Source organism: Amblyomma mixtum, chromosome 5 (genome assembly GCF_055824585.1).
Source record: "Amblyomma mixtum isolate Tamu chromosome 5, ASM5582458v1, whole genome shotgun sequence".
NCBI classification, from domain to species: Eukaryota; Metazoa; Arthropoda; class Arachnida; order Ixodida; family Ixodidae; genus Amblyomma; species Amblyomma mixtum.
The window spans coordinates 44,787,379-44,810,020 of NC_143016.1; the positions used below are offsets into that span (position 1 = coordinate 44,787,379).

At 47.9% G+C, this 22,642-nt stretch overlaps 1 protein-coding gene across 1 annotated transcript; it reads right to left on the reverse strand.

Annotated features, from left to right (window-relative positions):
• Positions 1-13,135: 13,135 nt before the first annotated feature.
• Positions 13,136-18,947, reverse strand: LOC149341948 (uncharacterized). The gene is made up of 2 exons (XM_089542046.1): positions 18,691-18,947; positions 13,136-16,017 (listed from the first exon to the last, which is right to left on the reverse strand). The coding sequence occupies exons 1-2, from the start codon at positions 18,939-18,941 to the stop codon at positions 14,985-14,987; spliced, it is 1,284 nt and encodes a 427-aa protein (XP_089398172.1). The 5' UTR covers positions 18,942-18,947; the 3' UTR covers positions 13,136-14,984.
• Positions 18,948-22,642: the final 3,695 nt, after the last annotated feature.

Consider the following 22,642-nt stretch of genomic DNA (forward strand, 5'->3'; position numbering starts at 1 on the left):
ACCAGACATTTATAGTGATTCAATTTCTTTTTCTCTTTTTCGTGGTTTGACCCCTAACTCAGCTGAAGGTCAAAACTAGGCGACCGGCGATTGAGGCACGAGGTCCCGTAGGGAAGCTTTCGCTTGAAATAAAAATCAGTCAATCAATCAGTCAGCACTGTGTAGCGACCATCCCGACAGTGGCGTAGTCAATAAAGGTAAACAAGAAAGCATTCTCGCGCATTGAACTGCGCGCTTTTGGGGAGCGGTTGGTACTGCTATATAAGGGCTGCTACTTTTCAGTGATGATGGGAACTACCCTCGAAGCGGTAGTTCCGGTCACTAAGCTTGGAAGTAAAAGATCCGTGGAGGACGATATCTATTGATCGCTTTATCTTTCGCCTTCATTTCGTATTTGTTCTTGCTATTTTTGAACAAAGAAAGACGAAGCGCACCTTCTGCACCCTTGGAGTAGCAAAGACTGGCGCTCGCGCAGACTGGAGGTCTCTTTCACGTGTTTGCGATGCCGAGTTCCTCTGCTGAATTTTTACCTTCACAAATCTGGTCTGGCGGTTTCTCCACTGTGCCCATTTTGTGCTGAGCCTTAGACAGTAGATCACTACCTGCTGTTCTGCCGCAGATTCTCTTCGTTGAGGAGGCGCCTATTAGAAATTCCGTTTCACCAGCTGGGTCTGCCTGTGTCCACTAGGGTTGTTTTTTTTCCTTTGGCGCTACCTCGCTTGGACGAAGCAACAGGAGTGCGCGCTGTGCAGTTCAAAAATGTCTTCTAGAAACACAGCGACTCCCATGCTAATATTAGTTTTATTTATTTTGATTTTCTATTTGTTTTCATTTTTCTGATTATCAAACAGTTCATTTATGATTTATTTTTATTTTTATTTTTTTTTCCTGTCTCTCTTTCAGTCAATACAAAATTGAACCATTCCATGTGTTACATTCGAATTTGCGCCAAAAAACGTCGTCCCATCTTCGATCTCCCAGCTAACAGGACCCCTGTCGTTGCGTCGTCCAATCTGTCAGCCTATACCCTATTACCACTCCTTTTCCTCTAAAACTGCTAATCTTTCCAACAGTTCACCGCCTGTGTCTTGGCCACTCCCCCGCAGTGGGTATGTGCCATTTCACTTGAGGCCAACCAACCAAGAACGCGCCCTGCTTGTCAGCTGTCCGCTGCGACTATTCATCTGTTTACCGCCTGCGTCTGGGACACTCCTCCGCAGTAGGTATGTGCCATCTTTATTTGAGGCCAACCAACCAATCATCTGTTCGCCATCTCTGATTCAGCTTTGGCTTATTTTGCTCAGGGATATACTCGTGTTCACGCATACATTCGACAGACTGCAACAGGCCGTCATCTGATATATGCCAGCATGATGAAAGCGAGTAGCGTTAAACATGTAGCAAGCACAAATGCTGCACTTAAAACGACGAGGGTGGCTAAAAGTACGCAGCGTTCATTTTGTCGCGTATAGCTTAGCTCAAGCCGATGACAGGCGCTTAAAGGTCGCTGTAATAGATAGGGCCATTCTGTAACAAAGCTCCATTCAACACAGCCGCAGTACTTTACTGGGGTGCAGAACGGCTACAACATTTGTGAAGCAGTGAGCGCGTCTCATCTGCATGTATCCCCGACGCCCTGTATGGAACTGTTAAAGCTAAATTTTTTGTGTTAGCTCATCTAGCGGCAGTTTATGCTTGCACGAATCCTTGCGGTCATTGCGGGGGAATCTGGAAGTCTTTAATTGATCTGAATTATTGTACATGAGCACGGGTATCACTCGATAGCTAAAAATATGTAGCGGTCTTTTCCATCATGTCTGCGTGCAAGGTTTTCACTCTCATTTTCACTAGGTTGCGCGGGGCAATAGCACATGCCTTACACATATGCAGAGCACTTCCTCTAACCTGTGGCTGCTTAGCATGTCAACCGCATACAAGACGCGATGACTTTGGCCGCTGTGAGAGTCGTGCCTTACGCACAACTGCATATCGTTGGTCATCGAGTCGTCATAGAAGTTATACATTTTTTTTATCTGTGTGGAAGATCTCGTGCCCGTGACTGCAGGGCACAGTTCGCGTATCAAACGCACAAATATTCGTCACAATTATGACACTGCGGCGCTGTGGGTGGTTCTCCAGTGACTCTACAGCCTTGTCACAACTTTGAAATACATTGCTGTATGTTCAGCTCTAGCGCTGCTCCGATCTCAACCAAGCACTCACTTACGCCTGAGCGTCCCAGAATGGGCCATTTGGGCCTACGCGTCCTATCTTCGAACACTAATCCGTGCTTCGAATGGTTTTCCCAGCTCAGCACGTGGCCCGCCTCTGCGGCGATGCATCTCGGCTGCTCTACTGCGTGCGTCAAGGTTGCCTTCCACGCCCGTATTTTTTACATTGCACAGTCAGCAAAAGCGTAGCAGCTGCACGCCACAGCACTCGAGCGCGTCTGCAAGCCGGCCTGCTTTTCGCGCTGCGCAGCTGTCGTTTCCGGTTGCTCTCATTTTGACAGAAGCGCTGTTCGTACGTAAACCGCTTTGGAGCGCTGAATCCTGAAGCTCTTATCGTAAGCGTGCACTCATGAAGCAATTTTTCCGGACTTGTACGAACAGGTAATTGTTACAACGGGTTGATAACCTCTAAAGACGTGTTCTTTTCTGCTCGATTTGGTTGCCTCCACCTTCGCAAATGTGACAAGAAAGCCCTTGAGGTGAGTCTCCGTAAGACTTACAAGCGTGCTCTCGACCTCCCGGTCGCCACGTCCAACCAGCGCCTCCTGGGTCTGAAGATGGTCAACACCTTAGTGGAGCTCCGAGAAGCACACTTGACAAACCACTACACAAGACTCTCAAAGACGCCGTCTGCTTGCCCGACTTCACATCCACCATCCAACACTGGCGGAAGAGTGCGTGCGCATCACCGAAATCTGGAGATGCGCCTTGCACGTACGCCCTCTTCCGGCCAACATGACACGAGACCACCATAGTGGCCGGCGCCTCGCGCGCGGGAGCCTTGGCACGCTACTATGGAAACAAACACGGAGTATTTTACGCGTACGCCACCGGCCCACACCATGGAAGTTGGTACACGGCCGCAGTCGTCCACCAAAACACCGCCGTGAACAGCCTTACGTTCTAAGCACAAGACATTACTCATGCGGAAAAGGTGGGAATCGCGCTCGCCGCCACCGATCAGGACTCGTGAGTCATCATTACCGACTCGCGAGGGGCCTGAAGGTACATCGAAAGGGGCTTTATTCCCTATTTGACATACCGAAAACCTCAGCATAGCAATTATCTCGGGGCTCCCGCATCCCGCACAATACTATGGACTCCCGGGCACACGGGTCTCGAGGGCAACGAAGCGGCCGACGCCGCTGCCCGCGCGCTCCCTCTCCGGGCATCGCCCTCGCTTCCCCCCGATGCGGACTCCGACACCAATCCGGCTTGTACCTTCAACGAAATCGTCCATTATTACCAATTCGGCCATGCAATCTTTCCTAGGGCCTCACGAAGGCGGAGGAACGCTTACTCCTGTAGCAACGGAGTGATCCTTTCGGCGTTTTAATCACTCGCCACCACACACATTCTTTTTCTACAACACAACAACCACCATTTATTCCATGGAGGAGAAAGGCGCCCTACTACATCACCGACCACGGCAAGTCCACAACACAACACGCACTCCCTGACAACCCCGTCTCCGTCGCCACCGCGACCGTCCCGACCCTTTCCCAGAAAGGGCGTATAAGCCCCTCCGAGGTCGTCGTACGGGGAGGTTCGGCGCCCGCTGGTCTCAAGGTAAGGGGGTAATGCCATGCGGCTACCAACGTCCGTTCTAACACTCCCCCCCCCCCCCCCCCCCCCCCCCCCCCCCCCCCCCCCCCCCGAATGCGTGGAGCGCATTCTACAATTCTGTCATCTCCGCACCGGCCTACGGAGAACTGAGCCTCTTATCTCGCACTAACACACTTATCTCGCAAGAACGTACCTTATTGTCCCTGCCGTTGAACGCCTTCTCCACTCTCCCGAGCTTCCATAGCAGGCGAGTCAGGGATTCTCTAATATCAGCTGCCCATGCAAAATGCACGTGCAAAATGGTCTACGACATCTAGGTGGCGCAGGGTATTCCACAGTTCGGTCAGTTCCTTTGGTGCTCGCTTGAAGGTCTGCATGTTGTCCGAATAAATTGTACGGTCCCGTCAGAGCACTTAGCGGCGGAGCACTGAACCGTTAACGAGTGGCACAAGCAGGCACCATCGTTTCCACGAGATCTCTGCCGCGCAGGACCCTCTCGTGCAGTTTCACGAGTGTGTCCCTTGCTCCGGTGTGCAGCATTTTTCGATGTGCGTCGATCGACAGGAGAGGGTAATACCGATGGTCCTTCAGTAGCACGATGGGGTTCTTTTCGTGGCTTCCATGGTAGGCCAACTTCATACCTGCCATTTCTTGTAGGGATGCTGGTCTCAAACCTTCGCACTAATTCGTTCTCGCTTGGGTTTTCTGCCGTTGTGTCGATAATTCCCAAGCTCTCCAGCTCCCGTAGCTGTCTGGGAACAACCGATGTGTCATTTTCTTCTAGTGTGGCTTGCAGAACGATCGCCTGGGCGCAACTCAGTTCTAGGGAAGACGAACTGCTCTTTCCTTGCACGGCCCATCCGAACATCGTCTCCAACGCGGTTAGGCTGCCTTTTCGACGACGAATTCGGCCTGTCACCGCTCCCCAGTAATGGTCCGATCCGATAACAATATTAACTGAGCGGCGTGCTATTGACTCCTTCAGTTCGAACGAAATTCTCCTGATTGGCTCTGACAAGCGCATTTCCTATTGGTTACAGAAAGTGTCCTCAGAATGCAGGGCAAGGGGATTTAAGGACGAGTTTTTGGCCCGAAAAGGGGGGGGGGGGACTGGGAGATCGATGGGGGACTTGGAGATCGAGAGGGGACTTGGAGATCGAGAGGGGACTTGGAGATCAGAGCTCGAGAGAGTCGGGAGAGACCGGCCGGCACCGCAAGGGAGACCGGGCAAGGTCTGGGAGATCGGAGGGCAGGTCGCCGGTGAGCGCCCGTGCAATAAAGTAGATAGTCCCGAAGAAGTTCTCCAGTCTGTTCCGCAACGTTTCACCGGATCACCGAACCATAAGAAGACATCGAGATCAACACCATCGATCCGTCGATCAACAACTTACAAATTTAACTGGCGCAGTCGACAGAATGACTCCGGTGGCGTTCTGAGGAGCGGACATGGGCACTATGGGACACCAGCGGAGAGCAACACCTTGGTGAGAGACCCCACCGCTGGGGCTGATCATCGCGACACCTGGGCGCCCGTTGCGGAGAAAGTAAGCGGGCTGCTGGTGAGATACCATGGAGGCTGTTGGGAGCGAACAGAGGCGGCATCCTGGTGCGAGATCTCTGGAGCTGTTGGAGGCGAAGAGGGGACGGAAGCTGAGGAGAGTCCTTGGATGAAGACCGCTGCAGCTCTGCGGAGCATCGAGGAGGCAACGAGAGGCCTACGAGCAAGAGTGCTGCAGCCGCTGGGAAGGACGAGGCGGCATCATTGTTAAAGGACTCGGAGGAAGCCGCAGAAGCCGTGGACATCGACGTGACGGTAGAGTGAGTATATTGAAGGATGGATAGCTGGGCGAGTTTGTAATAATACATCGTGGGAGGGAACAGCGCGAACAAGACGACAGACGAAGCAAGAGGACACAAAGACGAGCGCTCGTCTTTGTGTCCTCTTGCTTCGTCTGTCGTCTTGTTCGCGCTGTTCCCTCCCACGAGGTAGAGTGAGTCCCCCTTCCTATATTGCTTGCCTCCGTAGCGCTCGAGCCGCAGGGTTAGTGAGTGGTAGGTGTGATGGCCGTGCTGAGGTATTCGAGTGGGCATTACGCAAGGCGCACGTTGGGGCCCAGGCGATGCAGTTATCTCGAAAATGAGCTGGACGGTGTGAGTTTGAAGTCTCTCGAGTTCGAACTCGCAATGGCCGAAGAAAAGTACAGGCAAATGAACGAATCTCTCCAGGAAGAGCGAAGTGCGCAGAAAGTAGTGGTACTGCCGCAGCGAATTCAGAGCCGATCACCCCCTTCAGGCAGAGGAGATGCCAGGCAGGAGCAGAGCAATACTTCTGATGAACGGGCAAGTTGCGACGTCATGAAGCCGGTTGAAACGGATAGCGTGCCAATGGAACGACAGGTGATGGCCGCGCTGAGATGTTCCAGTGGGCATTCGCGAAGCGCGCATCAGGGTCCAGGCAGGGTGGTTATCTCGAAAATGAACTGGACGATGTGTGTCTGGAGTCTCTCGAGAGCGAACTCGCGATGGCCGAAGAAAAGTACAGGTAAATGCAAGAGTCTCTGCAGAAAGAGCGAATTGCGCAGAAGCTGGCAGTACTGCTGGAGCAAGTTCAGAGCCGAATACCCCCTCCAGGTAGAGGAGATGACAGCCAGGTTCGGAGCGGTGTAACAGAGGTGTTGGTTAATTGCTATGGCTTGAAGTTGGTATGGAGTAAGAGCGCTTCAGGCACAGCGCAGTCCCGGCAAACAATGCAGAGATCGCAGACGCTGAGTTGCCGGATGTTGCTGTGTTGGCAGTCGAGTTTGAAAGGAAACAGCAGTCCCTACCTGCCTATCCGGAGATGAGCCCTGAAAGCGTGCCGGGTGACATACAAGCTGTCGAAACTGCCCAGGTTGCTGACGCACGTGAGGGCGAGGAAGACATTTGCGTTGAACCGCATGAGCATGCGGATACGGGCGAATCACCAGGCGTGAGTGTCCACTGTGAACATTCTTTGCGTATCGATGAGGAAACAGTATGTCAGAGGTGTTGCGCCAATGACGCAGTTCAAACAGCGACCTCAGTGGTGGCGGCGTCGCTAGAGGAGCAGGTGTCGCAGCCGACCAGAGCTGATTCCGAGACAGCGGACACAGGTACGGGTAATGCTAAGGCGGAGAGATTACCGTATGAACGGAGATCGGCTGGTAGGGACAGCGTCTGTGTCATGTACCCTGAGCAGAGCACGGAAACACGGCGAAAGTTTGCGGCGCACCCCAAATCAAGGTGCGATCCTGGCGTGCATTTGCCTATAGAGCTCGAGGGGCACGCATCTGGTGTAAACTCGCTACCTAAGTTGAGAACTCAAAACATGAAGAAGCCCAAAGAAAACATGTCTCTGTCCATCGTGATGGCGCGTGGCCTAAGTGCACAGACCGCCGGCGAGGATCGCGAGTCAGATAGACTGCGGCGCAAACGGAGTATCGTCTCTGCGCGAACTGTCTGTGCCGCACCACTGTTCCGTCGTAGACGACAAGTGTGTGTGTTCGACCCGGGAGGACGCCGCTGAAATCGTCAGCCGCGTTGGCCAGCGCCACTCCACCCTTAGCTGCCTCGCCATGCTGTATGCGGGAGCCAAGCGCTACACATGCTACACAGCCAGCCTTGGTACTACTAGACTGACCCAAAAGGCTGGAGTAAGCGCAGATGCGGTAGGTGGGAGTTGGGGATCCAGAGCTGAAAGGACTCAGTGTTGAGGAACTATCGACATGGACACGACCGAATGTTGTTTGTGCAGGTGCTTCGTGATTACAGACAATGTGGTATGAACCGCTCGGAACTGTCGTCGTGTGCATGTTACATAATGTTCGAGTGCCCTTAAAATCGTGTCTTGGTTTTAAGTTGGAATGTATTTCAGATTAGCGCTGCATGGGGGAAATATTGATCTCTTATTCTGCCTTTGTGAGTGTGCAAGACGCGTCGGGACTGTCGTTAAGATGCGATTTTCTCTTCTCTTGTTGATGTGGTAGCTGTGCGTATTATCGATGTGCTTATCTGTATGCTTTGTTTCGTATGTCCCTCCGCACTGTGTTATTCTTGTAACGTGCTTTGTGTTGTGCGTACAGCGAGTGTACGCACAACATTCTCGGTAAGGAGGAGTTAAGGTAACGGGCTGTCGCTCGAGGGGGCCACCGGACAGCGCGCACATAGCAGCCGCAGCTTGGCTCTCCTCGGTTTTCTTTGTAGCTTTTTCTTGGGGTTCCTCGAGCGGCCGCCACTGCGGCGCCGTACAAATGGGTTTGTTTTAAACAAATGTGATAAAGTGTATCCAAGAACGGCGGTTAGCGGACTGCACCGTAGCCGGCTGCGAGAAGACGAGGCCCTGCAAGGTCGCGTTCGAGCCGCAAAACGAAGCCGACGCGCGGACCCCTGGGGCTTCGAGAGGGGGTAGCGTGTAAATTTATTGCTTTTAACTGCAGAACGCGTGACGGACTGGGTGCCTCAGGCTCAGAGACGAGCAGCGAAGGGGGAGAGCGCGACCGGGGCAATGTGCGCGGTTCGGACTGGGTGTTCGCCTTCCCTGTGCTTCGCTGGCGTTTTTGTGTGTTTGTTGCTTGTGCTGTAACCAAGCGGGAATGCGTAACTTCTTTTTGGAATTCGCATGGTGCTCGCGAGACAACAACCCCGTGAGCACCGGTGTGCTATTGGCTCCTTCAGTTTGAACTAAATTCTCCTGATGCGTAACCTTTCCAGTCGATCGAGGCTGTGACGTACGCGTTAGGGAACGCGAGGTTCTTCACAGTCCTAGATGCAAGCAGAGGGTACCTGCAGATTGAGGTGGCCGGAGATGACATTGATAAAACCGCATTCACCTGCCACCGCGGGCTCTTCGAATTTACTCGACTCCCGTTTGGTCTGTATAACGCCCCGAGCACGTTCATGTGACTGATGGACATCGTGCTGGGCGGTGCAAGATTCAACTACGCCATGGCGTACCTGGACGACGTTGTGATATTCTCAAAGTCGTTCGAGGAGCACCTCATTCACCTGCATTCCGTTCTCGATAGAATGAGACGTGTCGGTCTAACCATCAATCCAATGAAAGTGCAGTTGGCATCGAAGAGAGTGAACCTCTTGAGCTTTGTCGTGGATGATGGCACACTGAGACCGAATGATGACAAATTGCAGGCAATTCTGAACTACCCCTGCCCAATGGATGTGAAAAACTTGCAGAGGTTTTTGGGGATGGTTGTGTTCTACAGGGAATTCATTCCGCGCTATTAGGAGCTCGCAAGGCCGCTGACCCTGCTGTGGCGTAAAGGCTCGAAGTGGATCTGGGGTGAGGAACAGAGTGACGCATTTGTTGCCTTGGCTCGCGTGATAGCGAATACCGCTAGTCTGCGCATACCGGACCTGAACAAGCAGTTTGTCTTGCAGACAGACGCTAGTGACTACGGTGTTGGAGCTGTTTTGTTACAGGAACACGAGGGCAAACTGCGCCCTGTCGCGTTCGCTAGTCGCACGCTCACATCGGTGGAGCGGAATTACTCCGTGACCGAAAAAGGAATGCCTGGCGATCATGTTCGCATTGTCAAATCTCGACATGTTCCTAGACGGAGCGGGTCTTCACCGTGCAGACAGATCGCCAGGCTATGTCGTGGTTAAAGAAGTTAAAAAACTCCGCAAGCAGACTCGCGAGATGGGCGCCGACGTTGAAGGTTGAAGGTTGAAGGTTTATTTCCGCAACTGGGTGTTGCGAGGACAGCCAGGGAAAAAGCTGTATAGACAGCTTGAGAGGTCCTGGCTTCCTCTTACAGTGCAGCATTGACGGTGCCGGAGTACGACATCAAACAAAATGTAAGTAAAGTATGTTAGGTACAGAGAATGAGACATGTACGTTCAATACGTACTACATTGTGCTTATAAAAGAAAGAAGAACTACATTAGATCAAAGAGCCTATAAAGGCAAACACAGGGAGGAGAAAATAAATGACAGCAAAATTGACAGGTGCACTCAAAGTGGTAATAGGAAGAAAAAAAAAACTACATGAACATTTGGGGCAATTCTTTCAGAGAAATATTGGATAGATCAAGATTCTTGTGGCAGTACAACTGGTTCAGAAGTGTCGGTAAGGTATGCTGCAACATTTGCTTGCCATAGTTTGTGCGGCATTTCTTAACATTCCAAGGTTCTGCTGCTCGGGTATCATACACAGTTCTGCTTTTCTCTAGCCCAGCCAGTGTAAGTAAGGAGTCGTCATTTTTCATTATGGCGAGTTTATATTTATAGCACAGCCTATAGTTATACATGGACTTCATTGGTATGACGTTGTGTCGATGGAAAAGGCTCGCCGTGTGGAAGAAATATGGCACTTTACATGCAATGCGTATAATTCGTTTTTGTAACACTGTGAGTTTGTAATATTTTCAGCTGTTGTTGTTGCCCACACCATACATCCGTAGTTGGCTATAGAAGAGAACAGAGAGTGGTAAAGTAACATGTTGACTGACATAGGAAAATTAAAGCAATTGCGGCGCATGATACCAACTGTTCTGGAAAGTTTCTGAACTACGTAATTAATATGGTCATTCCATGACATATCTGCTGCAAAGTAAACGCCCAGAGTTTTCACAGACTGCACAAACTCTATTCTGGTATTGTTTAATTCAATTAGAGGTAGTTCAATGTGTTTGTGACGTGGGTGAAACATGACTGCTGCCGTTTTACTAACGTTAATTCTTAAGTGATTATCAACCGTCCAAGTATTTATTGCTTTTAAGGTGTCCTGCGGTGCCGGCTGTCATCAATCGAGGAGCTCGAGCCCCCGGCGTCAGCGCGCTATCGCAAGTTCTCGACAGCTGTGAAAAAAAAAAAAAAAAACGTAGGCGTAACGTTGAAACGTTACGCCTACGCCACTGAGTACCGCCGGGGCAGCTTGAACAAGGTGGCCGATGCTTTATCGCGCGCACCGTGGAAGGCTGGCGGAAGCGCTTCAGCGGCGCACCCCAGCACTATAGAAAGCGGCGTCACCGCTGTTGGAGAGGAATAGAGGGAGGACAGGAGTGTCTCACCCGGTTTGGTGAGTTCTTCGCATTTCTACGAACAAAAGTCAGCACTCTGGAAGCCTTGCTTCTAATGTAATCTATATGGTGACGCCAGGATAAATTTGCATTAAAGTAACCACCAAGACATTTATGTTTGTAAACTTTTGACAATGTTTCCTCGTTAATTACTGCATGAATAGTCATGATAATTTTTTTCCTAATAAAACGCATGTACAGGTGCCGTCAAAAGTAAATGGAAGGCAATATCCATGAAAAAATTTAATCATTGGCCCCCCAATTCATGCATCCTTGAATACATATGCGCAGCCTAATTGTGATTTTGCAAATTGCACTGTGCACCAACAAGCATGGACCATTATGCTTTAGATTTAAAGAAATGAAATTATTTTGACAAAGCCGCCTCCCATTTACTTTTTACTGCGAGTGTACATAGAATTTTTAACGTTAATATTCATGCGCTAAGTATTGCACCAGTCAGTAATCAAGGACAAATCATTCTGCAGGGCACTTCAATCGTCGGAAGTATGAATGACCCTGTATAGAACGCAGTCGTCTTCAAACAGAAACTTTTTTGAACAAATGCCGCAACATATATCATTCATATAGATTAAAGAGGAGTGGCCCCAGACCCGACCCCTGAGTTAAACCAGACGATACGTCTGCCTAATCAGACTGTGCTCCATTTAACACTACTGTTTGACGTCTCAAATGTAAATATTCTTTATTCCAGGCAATAAAACAATTTATGTTGTACCAGGATAGTTTTTCAAGCAGTAAGGAATGAGGGACTAAGTCAAAGGCTTTCCTGAAATACAAATATAAACAGTCAATAGTGAATCTTTCGTCCAAGGCATTAGCCAGATCATATGTAAATTCGCTCGATTGCGTAACACCAAGAAAATCCAGTGCGGAAACCGTGTTGCTGGGGGGATAGTAACGAAAAAGCGTTGAAATGATTCATTCTGCTTGTAAAGAAAATATTTGTTCAAGCACCTTGCAGCTAAAACTCGTTAGCGATATCAGACAGTAATTTGAAACGATACTGCGGGGCCCCCGACTTGTGCACTGGCACGACGTGATCAAATTTCCAGTCATCTGGTAAAGCTCTTTCTTCAAGCGATCTTGGGAAAGTAACAAACAAGTATTTTGATACCTGGCCCGCGCACGAAGAAATTAATGCAGATGGTAAGCCGTCTGGCACCGGGGCTTTTGAAGCATTGAATTTTTCAAACATTCTTCGAATTCCGCGCAAATAAAAAACGATGTCTTTCATGTGTTCTGCGCCCACATTGGTTGTCTGCGCATTATAGTCATGGCTGCTCAGGCGACCGGCAAACACAGAGCTAAAGTACTCGCTGAAAAGTTTTGCTTTTACAAGGCCGATATGGACCAAACTGCCGTCATCTTCGAGCTGTCGAACTGATACTGTATCTTTAGCGTTCAATTTGATAAGTTGCTAAAGTTGTTTTGGGCACCCCTGCATCCTTGAAGGAAAAGACTAAAAAAACTTACCTTTTTTCTATTTTCAAGACACGTTTCATGTCCTTAGTTGTTTGCTTCAGTTTTTGGCTCAAGCGGAACGAAGGCGATTTCTTATATGCAGCATAAGTAGTCGCCCTTTTTCCTGCAATCTTGCGCACCTCCGTATTACACCAAGGCTTGGACCTACTGCGTCGAGGCGTCATTATCCATGATGGCACATATTGATCGCGAAACTCAACAAGTTTAGTTTTGAATATGTTCCACAACGTCTGCATATTTTCGGTTTCCGGTAAAGTTTCGAAGACATCGTAATATGCATCTAAGGGAAGTGCTATATCGTTTGTACGGGCTTTTTGATAGCTGTAAATGCGTCGCCGAGCACAATTAGCAATTCTTGCGTACTGCAAGTTTATCTCACAGAAAACATCATGGTCACTAATGCCTGGGAGTACTACAGGAGGTCTCGCAGCCATGGGAGCGTTCGTAAATATCAGATCTAAAATATTAGCTCCGCGCGTAGGCTGATGAACCAGCTGAGTCAGAGCATAATAGCAGAAAATTTCAGTGATTGCGTTGGTAATGTTCTCCCTCAGGAAAAATTAAACGATGGAATCTTATCAGTAACATTGTTCTCTACTGTTTGGTAAATACTAAGGGTACAGGAAGATGCCGTAAATATCGGAGAAGAAGCCGTTTATTGATGCAAACCACACTGCACATGACTCATGTTCTTGTATTTTTTGTGCCTCTAAAGTAATGTTCACCCAGAAGTCAAAATTTAAACGACGGAAGCTTGTGGGTAACATTGTTTTTACTGTTTCTTAATTACAAAGCGTACAGGAAGCTGCCGAAAATGTCGGTGAAGAAGGTCTTTATTGAAGCGAACCACACTTCACATGACTGATGTTCTTGTACTTCTTTGTGCCGCTATAGTAGTGTCCGACCATAAGACAATGTTTGAACGATAAAAGCCTATGAGAGGGACAAAAGTATTGGTCTCTTTCTGAGGGCGAAAGAATGGCATGTAAGATAAAAAATAAACTAAGCAAACAAATTACCTATAGTTAGAGGACAAATGGTACTGTTTGCTTTTCAAGGCCACCATTTGATGCCGCTTAACTACTGCTCAAGCCCGTCTATATGCGCGCCTTTCTCTGGTAAAGCGTCGCACAGAAAAAGTATCAACAATATCTCTAACTATTAGAAATATAAGCATTATTATAGTGAGTCTTGCTGGCTCTGCGCAACATTTGCAAGACAATTATTTTTTATTGGTAAACAGTTTTTACGCTATTAAACATGAAGCTTAATGGAAGAAGCAGCAGCGAAAGCACGCTTTTCTCCGTGCTAGTTATTGCTAGATAAGAGTGTTATCAGCAACAAATGAAATGAGAACAGGAGGACTGAAATGATAACACAAAAACGCGAGCCTACAGCTCCTGGAAAGGAAATACCAGAGAGATTGATTAACACTTCTAGGGGACAGTTTTTGCTACCTCGTAGTGAAATTCATGTGTATTAGTACTGAGCATCCTCCGGCTAAGATCCTGTCATTTTGCTGTTAATGTTTCAACTGCGTTTTCCGCGTTTCATTTGTTGCTGATAGTACATATATTACATATAGATCTATATAATAAAAATGTGTGTCTGTATAGATACACTTACCAACATCTACGCTCACTTTCGCAAACATTATGTGCTTGTATCTTTCTATGCGCGCGTCCGTGTGTGTATAAGACGGCAATAAATAGTACATGAGCTTTTCCAATTCATGGCTGGCCAGTCAACAGTGAACTTTCGGAGGCTTCAGTTAGAATGAGCTTTGGTAGGCGGACTGCGTTCTGCGGTGCTCAAGATCAGGTGCTATTATACGGCCAGCTTGAACTCCGAAGGGCATATTTGCGATTATGTGATGGGCAAGCGTTTATGGTGCAGTTCAAAAACCAACAGAGCTAATTGTAATTTATCAGATGTCAAAACCATCCAATGTGTTACCTCCTGGTATCGTAAAAACAACCTACTGGACTGAAGCGAGCAGAGAAATACTGCTGCTTTCTTACATGAGGCAATGAAGAAGTCCGCATGAGTTGCATTTTGTGCAGTTGATATAAGTTGCATATAAGTTACAATCCAGCTTTCAGAGAAAAAAAAAACATGCCACGCACCAGTATAAGCTATAGCGGAAGCGGATGCTTCCGCACGCTGTTTTTGGTAGCCATAGTTCTTGTTTAATTCCTAGCGCCTACGAATGCTATTATGAATGCAACTGCCTAGGTTCATAACACAGAAACAACCGTACATTTACGGTCAATTTCTCTGCATTATCGCAGAATAAGTGCCAGAGATTCTTTGGAACGCGTTCTAAAATAAGTAAAAGAATGACGTCGCTTTTCGTGGCTTTGCAGTCCGACATACACCGAGAAACACAATTTTAACAGCTCAGACTTTGCGACCATGCGGTCATCAACGAAACTGGATGCTGCAACAATTATGCAAGGTCACAGTAGGGCGCATGGGATAGTCCGTTTCCTTCACACAGCCTGCGCTTTCGGTGAGACCTGGTTTCCTCGTGCATAATGCTTCAATTGTGGTGATCACATGCTGTCATCGCAATGACATTCGTTGTCCGTATAGTTTTAGTCTTTCATCCACTCCCCCAGAACGTCAGTCTTTCTTTGTGGAATTCACGCCTTGCGAAGACGGTGTGGCGGTGGAGTCTGTGTTCGCCACTTCCAGCTCTGTAGGCGTCTTGGACGTCCTCGATGTCACTGAGGACAGAGTGGGAAGACTGTCTTGCTTCTCCTCCAGGTTGTATTTCTCTGAACCCGTGGACGATTCCGTCGTGGTGCCTGATGTCTCGGTGTAAGCGTCCGAACTTTGGGACACCGTATCGTATCGAGCGGCCGCTGAAGACTGGCTTGACGCTTTGTTGGCTGCTGCCTTGTACGCTGAGGCCACGTACTGGGCCCAGTCGAAAGTGTCTGGAGTTGAGTACTGCTTCGATGCACTCTTGTGCTCTTCCTTGGCGTAGGAATGAGGAGGGTACGTTGCCCAGTCGTAGTTCTTATTAAACTGAGACGACGAGTAGTCGGCGCTCTTGCTTACGGACGTCTTGTAGGAGGGCCACCTTGGTGTTCCCGTTTGGTACGAAGCTGGTTGTTGGGTCCAGGTAGACTCGAGGGAAGGTATGTGCTTCTCCTTCATGTACTCTCTCAATGCGGCTACGTACGCTGGGTACTCTGCAGCATCCAAGTATCTGGGCCCGTAACGCTGTTGAGTGGCTTTTGTAAGTCCTTTGCTTGCGTAACTGTCATAGTCAGTGTTGGAGTAGGACTTGCTTGCGTAAGGAGACATGGCAGGTGAAGTGTAATATTTGTTCGGAGTCTCGGCGGCGTAGTATGTGTCGCTTCTGTAGGGATTGTAGGAGGGACGTCTTGTCGCGACGCTTTCCGAGTATGTCGGCAAGCTCTGCGTTGATGATGCCTGTGACTTGCCCGAAGACGCGGCAGACAAGGCATCCGCAGCGGCGCTGAAGTCTACGACGTCGACGTGTCCGTGTGGCACGTTGTCTGGCTGCTTTGAGGGAGTGTCGAAGAGAGCGTGCAGGTGAGAGAGGTCAGTGATTTCGGTGACGTCGGGTGACTTGCGAATGGGCGTCTCCCAGACGTTAGTTGGCGGATAGTGGTAATGGTGAATCCTGCAAAATAACAAAAGCACATTGTAACTGTTCGGGAAAGCGACTAAAATCCATTGCAGAGACGTGAGCAGGCTGCTCGAGAGTGATGAAGGAGTGCACTGCGGGTCTAAGATCTTAGCAGAGCTGCTGTATTGAGAGTAACGTGCTCGCGCCTTTATTCCTTTTGAGCAAACGCGGCTGCATTTTGAAACGAGAACTCTTTAAAGTTTGTCTTTTGTTCAGTGCAACATCTTTCGAGTGCTCTAGATAAGCCTGCTTACGATTGTAAGCACTCTTTATGTAAAGTGTCATGAAAGTTTCCGGTAAAGGTTTTGTAGTGCTGAACTCTTCAATAAACAAAATCGATATTTCCCTCATTAAAGCACTCTATACTTGTTCCTTGGCGATTGAGTTAACAAGACAGAATAGTTGCATTTGCATGCCTTTTTTTTTTTTTGCCCGCGCCCTAATGTGTACAAGCAGGAGCTTTACGTCAGCTTTATTCCTCGTACTGCTGTTACGTGAGGCATACCCTTCTCACCCCCTTCACGTCGTGGCATGCAATTTTGAGTATCTTCCATTGCTTATCGTCTGTTCTTAGACGATAGACCTAGAGAAAGTGTTATATGCATCATACATCAGCATGTCCTGCGATTAGTCAACGTTCACAGCAAGTTAAAGGTAGCAGGGGCTTTACTTCCTAGTGCATTATTGGTTTTTATGAGCTGCGTATTATTATACGCAGCTCATAAAAACCATATATACAAAGGCTGTGAGCACATTTGTGTCTCAAGCCTAAGAGTTTCCTTCGAGCATTTTTTGAGACGCTTTTGCCCTGAAATTGTCAGCGGGAAAGTAATCCATCCAGGCACCTTCGGTTTGGAGACCTTTTCCGTGCAAGAATTCGTGCTCACATATCAGTTGCAGTATATTTGGCGAAATGATACTGCATTTATGACAGTTCAACTTGTCTGCTAGCCAAATTATCTCTCAGTCACGGTTCCAACTTCACTTCAGCTTATTCTTATTGCTGCGCAGTCGAGCACAGCATTGGGTCATCCCACCGGTAACGTAGGAGGAATTAAAGAAAGCTTTTGGAGCAATGCAAAGAGGGAAAGCAGCTGGTGAGGATCAGGTAACAGCAGATGTGTTGAAGTACGGAGGAGAGATTGGGCTAGAAAAACTAGCCATATTACTTACGCAATGCCTTGTGACCCCGAGCGTACCACAAGGTTGAAAGAACGCCAACATTATCTTAATTCATAAGAAAGGAGACATCAAGAACTCGAAGAATTACAGACCGATCAGCTTGCTGTCCGTTGCCTACAAGGTATTGACTAAAGTAATCTCTAATAGAGTCAGGACAACCTTAGACTTCAATCAGCCAAATGATCAGGCAGGCTTTCGTAAACGATACTCGACAATAGACCATATTCACGCGATCAATCAGGTGATAGAGAAATGCGCAGAATATAACCAACCCCTATATAGCCTTCATTAATTATGAGAAAGAATTTGACTCAGTGGAAACCTCAGCTATTGATTACGAGAAAGAATTTGACTCAGTGGAAACTTCAGCTGCCATGCAGACATTGCGTAATCAGGGAGTAGAACAGTGTTATCTGAAAATATTGGAAGATATTTATAGCGACTGCACTGCTACCATAATCCTCCATAAAGTCAGCAATAAAATTCCAATAAAGGAAAGTGTCAGGCAGACAGACACGATCTCGCCAATGCTATTCACCGCCTGTTTACAGGAGGTATTCCAGGGGCCTGAAATGGGAACAGTTGAGGATAAGAATCATAGGAGAATACCTAAGTAATTTGCGATTCGCTGATGACATTGCCTTGCTAAGTCAATCAGGACATGAACATTAAAGCATGATCAATGAATCAGACAAGCAGAGCAAAACAGTGGGGCTAAAAATTAACCTGCAGAAAACCAAAGTAATTTTCAACAGTCTAACAAGGGAACAGCAGTTCACAATTGGTAGCCAGGTGCTGGAAGTAGTAAGAGAACATGTCTGCTTAGGGAAGGTAGTGACCACTGATCCGGATCATGAGAGGGGGATAACTAGAAAAATAAGAATGGGGTGGAGCGCATATGGCAGGTTCCATCAGATCAAGAATGGCAGTTTACTAATATCCCTCAAGAGAAAAGTATACAACAGCTATATCTTACCGGTACTCGCCTATGGGGCAGAAACGTGGAGGCTAACAAGGAGGGTTCAGGTTAAGGGAAGAACAATGCAGCGAGTTACGGAAAGAAAAATGATAGGTGTAATGTTAAGAGATCGGAAGCGGGCGGAGTGGGTGAGGGAACAAACGCGGGTTAATGACATCCTAGTCGAAATCGAAAGGAAGAAATAGGCTTCGGCAGGGCATTTAATGCGAAGGCAAGATAACCGCTGGTCCTTAAGATATAACGGAGTGGATTCCAGGAGGAGGCAAACGTAGCAGGGGGCGGCAGAAAATTAAGTGGGCAGATGAGATTAAGAAGTTTGCAGGGATACGCTGGCCGCAGCTGGCAAAGGACAGGGTTAATGGGAGAGACGTGGGAGAGGCTTTTGTCCTGAAATGGGCGTAGTAAGGCTGATGATGATGATGAACAAAGCTAGATTCATTGCATATATCTCTGACCTGCTTTCTACGACGTAGTCTGAGCAAATTGTTTGCTTCATGTTCACTTACGGCACGGCGAGGGGCACAAGTGGCGGCGGCGGCGGTGGAGGTGGCAGGTGGTGGTGCAGTGGGGGCCTAGGCGGTGGGTGATGGTGACCGGTGGGCACTGGGAAGGGCACAGCTATCACCCGAGGCCCGCTCAGTAACCGTGCCAAGAGGATCTTCTTAAGGGTGGCCCAACCGTGTACGTTCCCCGCCAATAAGGCCAGCACCAGGAAAAAGAGCAGAGCGTGGGGTCTCTTGGCCGGCGTGGGAGACATTCTCTGTGGGTGCAGAATAAAAGACCACAGGCATAGCTGCCGACGGCTTCCGAGCTCTGAACACTTTGAGTAGCAAAAGTTTCCGTGTGGGTTTGTCTCCTAGAAATCCGGGGTATCGATTTTTAGCTGCATCTACTCAGTTAAGTGCACCGTTATGAAAGTAGGCAAGATGGGTACAGAGGTGGTCTTCTACGTGCTAGAAATATTTTTTCAGTGCAAGACAATGATTTTTTTTATCACACGAAATTTCATATTAAAACAGCAAACTTTCGGAGTGTAGCTGGGTGGTTGCACACTGAAACGTGTTAGATCTAAACGAGTGAAGAGCGTTTCCAACTTCCAAGGAGTCCGCACCAACTTAGTAACGCGTTAGTACAGAAGCCCAGGGCGGAGCATGACAAAGTGAGTTAGCCACATGTTGGGTGACCGCGCTTATTCGCAGCCGCTCGATTGCTCTGTATGGACAGACGCCTCGATACCCTATACATCGACTAGCGTGGCGGTTGGTTTTCTAACGCTTTTCTTTCTCCTTTGATACGAAACCACGGTTTATATCATGTCTATAGGCACAGAGTGTAACTATGTTTTCTCCGGAGTCTAGACCCTGAATGAAGGGCCATTTGGCGTACCCGTGCCGTAGTGGCGTTGAGATAATTATTTATCCTTCGCTTAATGCCGTACAATCGTACTAAGCTTTATGTCATCATGACTGTGCATATTCGTGGTTTCTGTCTTGTGAGCTTTGTCAGATTCCGCATTGCAGATGCCTTCGACCGTTATTTAGATACCGGTGTGCATTTTTTAATGGTATGATTGGTAATCGTGCGAAACCTTTGCACGGCTTTAAGCTGACTATTCCCTTTCCCGCATGAGAAGTTATGAGTTATGGTGTGATTTACGCGGTCGTTCTTCAGAGGTAGCCGGCAAACATGTTTTAGACGATCTGAAAGAGAAAAGTCGCGTGTGGGAAACCAATGCGTTATGTCTCAGTTCACCGGTACTCCTGAAATCGGAGTACCTGCGTCAAATGAAACGAACAGTGAAGCGTTTTCGTATGCTTTTCCCATGGCTGCAACTAACCAGAGAAAGGATTAACTCATGTAAGCAAACTACACACAAGGGGCGCTCATGTAAGTGGGTGCATTAGATACGCCGAAAATGTCTCATTCCCTCAGTATCTTTACATACTCAGCGCTCGTCCTGCGCTTGTCTTCTGCGTGCTCGTCTCTTTTAGCGCCGCGGAACTTTTCCTTTATTCAGTTGCTTCACATTGCTACGTTGTAGATGCGCTGCACGTATCAACACGGATTTGATGACGGTGGGCTGTTGTCCATCGGACACTCCAAGCCTGTATGTAGGCGAGCAGTATAAATCTGCTCCCCTATAGGGAAAGCGCCAAATTTAATTTTCGTTGCTTCCATTTACAAAGGTGGCTCTACTTCAACGGCACTTAAATTGCAAGGGAAGAAAGAGTAGAATACAAGCACTTACAAACAGGATGCGTAGAAATCGTGCAGGGAAGCGTTACAGTGCAGCTTTCGAAATGAGGTATAGCGGCTAGAGGCAGCAGGATACCCAACTTATCTTCTAATCTCTGTCTCAAAGAACCCGCTAAAAGTCATTTCGAGTCCAGGCCGCAGTGGAGCCATTGAAAGGCATAAGGAAGAAAAAAGAAAGGCCGCTGTTACCCCGTACCCATATAGGATTTCGCACAACCTCAAGAGGTTCACGGGTGAATATGAATATATTTTTTTCTACGCCCGATAAGCTCACAAAGCTTTCTCTCACTTGGTAAACTCTTGCAGCGCAAGCAAGGCGGTCTGCGCCAAGAAGCACAAAAAAAAAAGATTTTTGCTGTTTACTAGCAAGGTTCTTTACAGGATTGCGCTGTCATGTAGCAAGCACTATACAAGGGACAAACAGGCATATGTCTCAATGACCGGCTACGGAAACACAATAACAACATGAGCAACACTATGGCCGGTTATTTGGGCATTCATTGGAGGGACTGCACTGAAAGAAGAAAGGAGGAAAAGAAGAAACCATGTTGCCCCATTTTCAGCCAGTGCGAAGTTTTCAGAGATAGCCGCATAAAAATCTCTAGAGATTATTGAATTCTATGAAATTCATAGACGCCAAGACCAATGCGTAAGCAAAACCACATTAGCTCTCTCAGATAAAGAACTATGCTTTCTTGAAGATCGTTAGGAAAATACGTGCAGCTTGTCATGTGTCACAGTTGCCGCGTGCAGAGCTCTAGTGTGTCATTCTTGTCATTTGTATGTGTGTATTTTCATCTGAGTTTGTTCGCCTCATTATTCAAGCAGTAGGAAAACATCAATGAACTGTCAGTTGTAAGTTCAGCGCCGTGTCTGTGTACTCGTCTCGTCATCTTTTTTTTGCGCTGTAACGACAATAAGAAAAATAAAATGAAGGAAATGCGAATATTTTCCTCACAACTTTTCAGACGTCTATAAGATCAGACAAGTACCCCTCGGTTGGGTGATTTCAAGCTGAACACACAGCCACGCAATGTCTCGAGCAACCTGCAAAAAAGGGTCTCAGATTAAGCCGAGTGTGTTCACAATCCTATGTCAGCAATCTAGAGACGTACAAAGAGTACATCAAAGATAACAGATCCCGCTAGGCGCAGAGCAAATGATAAGGGCACGTCCCGGCGGAAAGGTGCCAAAACGACATGGTATATCATGCGCAAAAAGCGACAAAATGTTTTTTTCTTGTTATCTCGCAACGACGTAATGACAGACATTGCTGTAGTACTGTAGTATTTTTGTGTAGTACTGTTTTTTCGGTGGTACTGACGCTACGAAAAGGGACAGCAAATTACCAAAGAAAGTTCAGTTGTCATTCCAAAAAATGCAGTTGTTAGTGCAGATTAATGTCGGAAATACTACAGAAAATCTGCTGTGACAATAAAACATTTCGTGTTGTATTTTTCGATCGAGAAGACAAAGAAATTAAGCTGCCTAGTTGCAAATACGTATGCTTCACGGGAGCAGACGACTTAAGCATATGGAGCGATGACCATGACATTACGATATCGGCGAATGCATGCGAAGTCAGCCGTTTTAAAGCCATGTGGCGAAAAAGACTAATGTTTTCGAGTGGCGCTTTTCAGTGTCGATTCTATGCTTATTAGTTACGGCGGCTTTTTCTTTCAATGGAGCACGCTTGCTTATTGGCGACGGGCGAAGAGCTGAAACCACTTGTCAAGATGCTCTCCCTCGCAGTCTGATTCATTGCCTGCGGAATTATTATTATTGACACTTTTTACGCATTCAAGTGTCTCCGCCGTGAGTGTGACCACATCGCGCGATTGACCACATTGCCTTATGATAGAGCCAGCATGATGGGACTACTAAAATTGAAACGGAGCTGCCTCGTCCTCTAGCTTTCCTTAACCTCGTCGATAAATCGTTAAGAACGCTTCGTGCATCGCTGACTGCCTGTTGGCAAGCCAGGGTCAAACACAGCGGGCCTTTTACAGGCCTATTAATAGCACGCAGGGCCCTTCGCATTTGACCGGAGCATTCGTTGGAACGGCGTTTGGAGCTTTGTGTGTCATATTAGGGTCACATCTACGCAGTAAATACAGGCGCAGTTTAGAAGCCTTGTACCATGGGAAGCTTAAAAAACTTTACAAATCTGCCAGACAGTTATTTCGGGAAAGCACGAAGTGG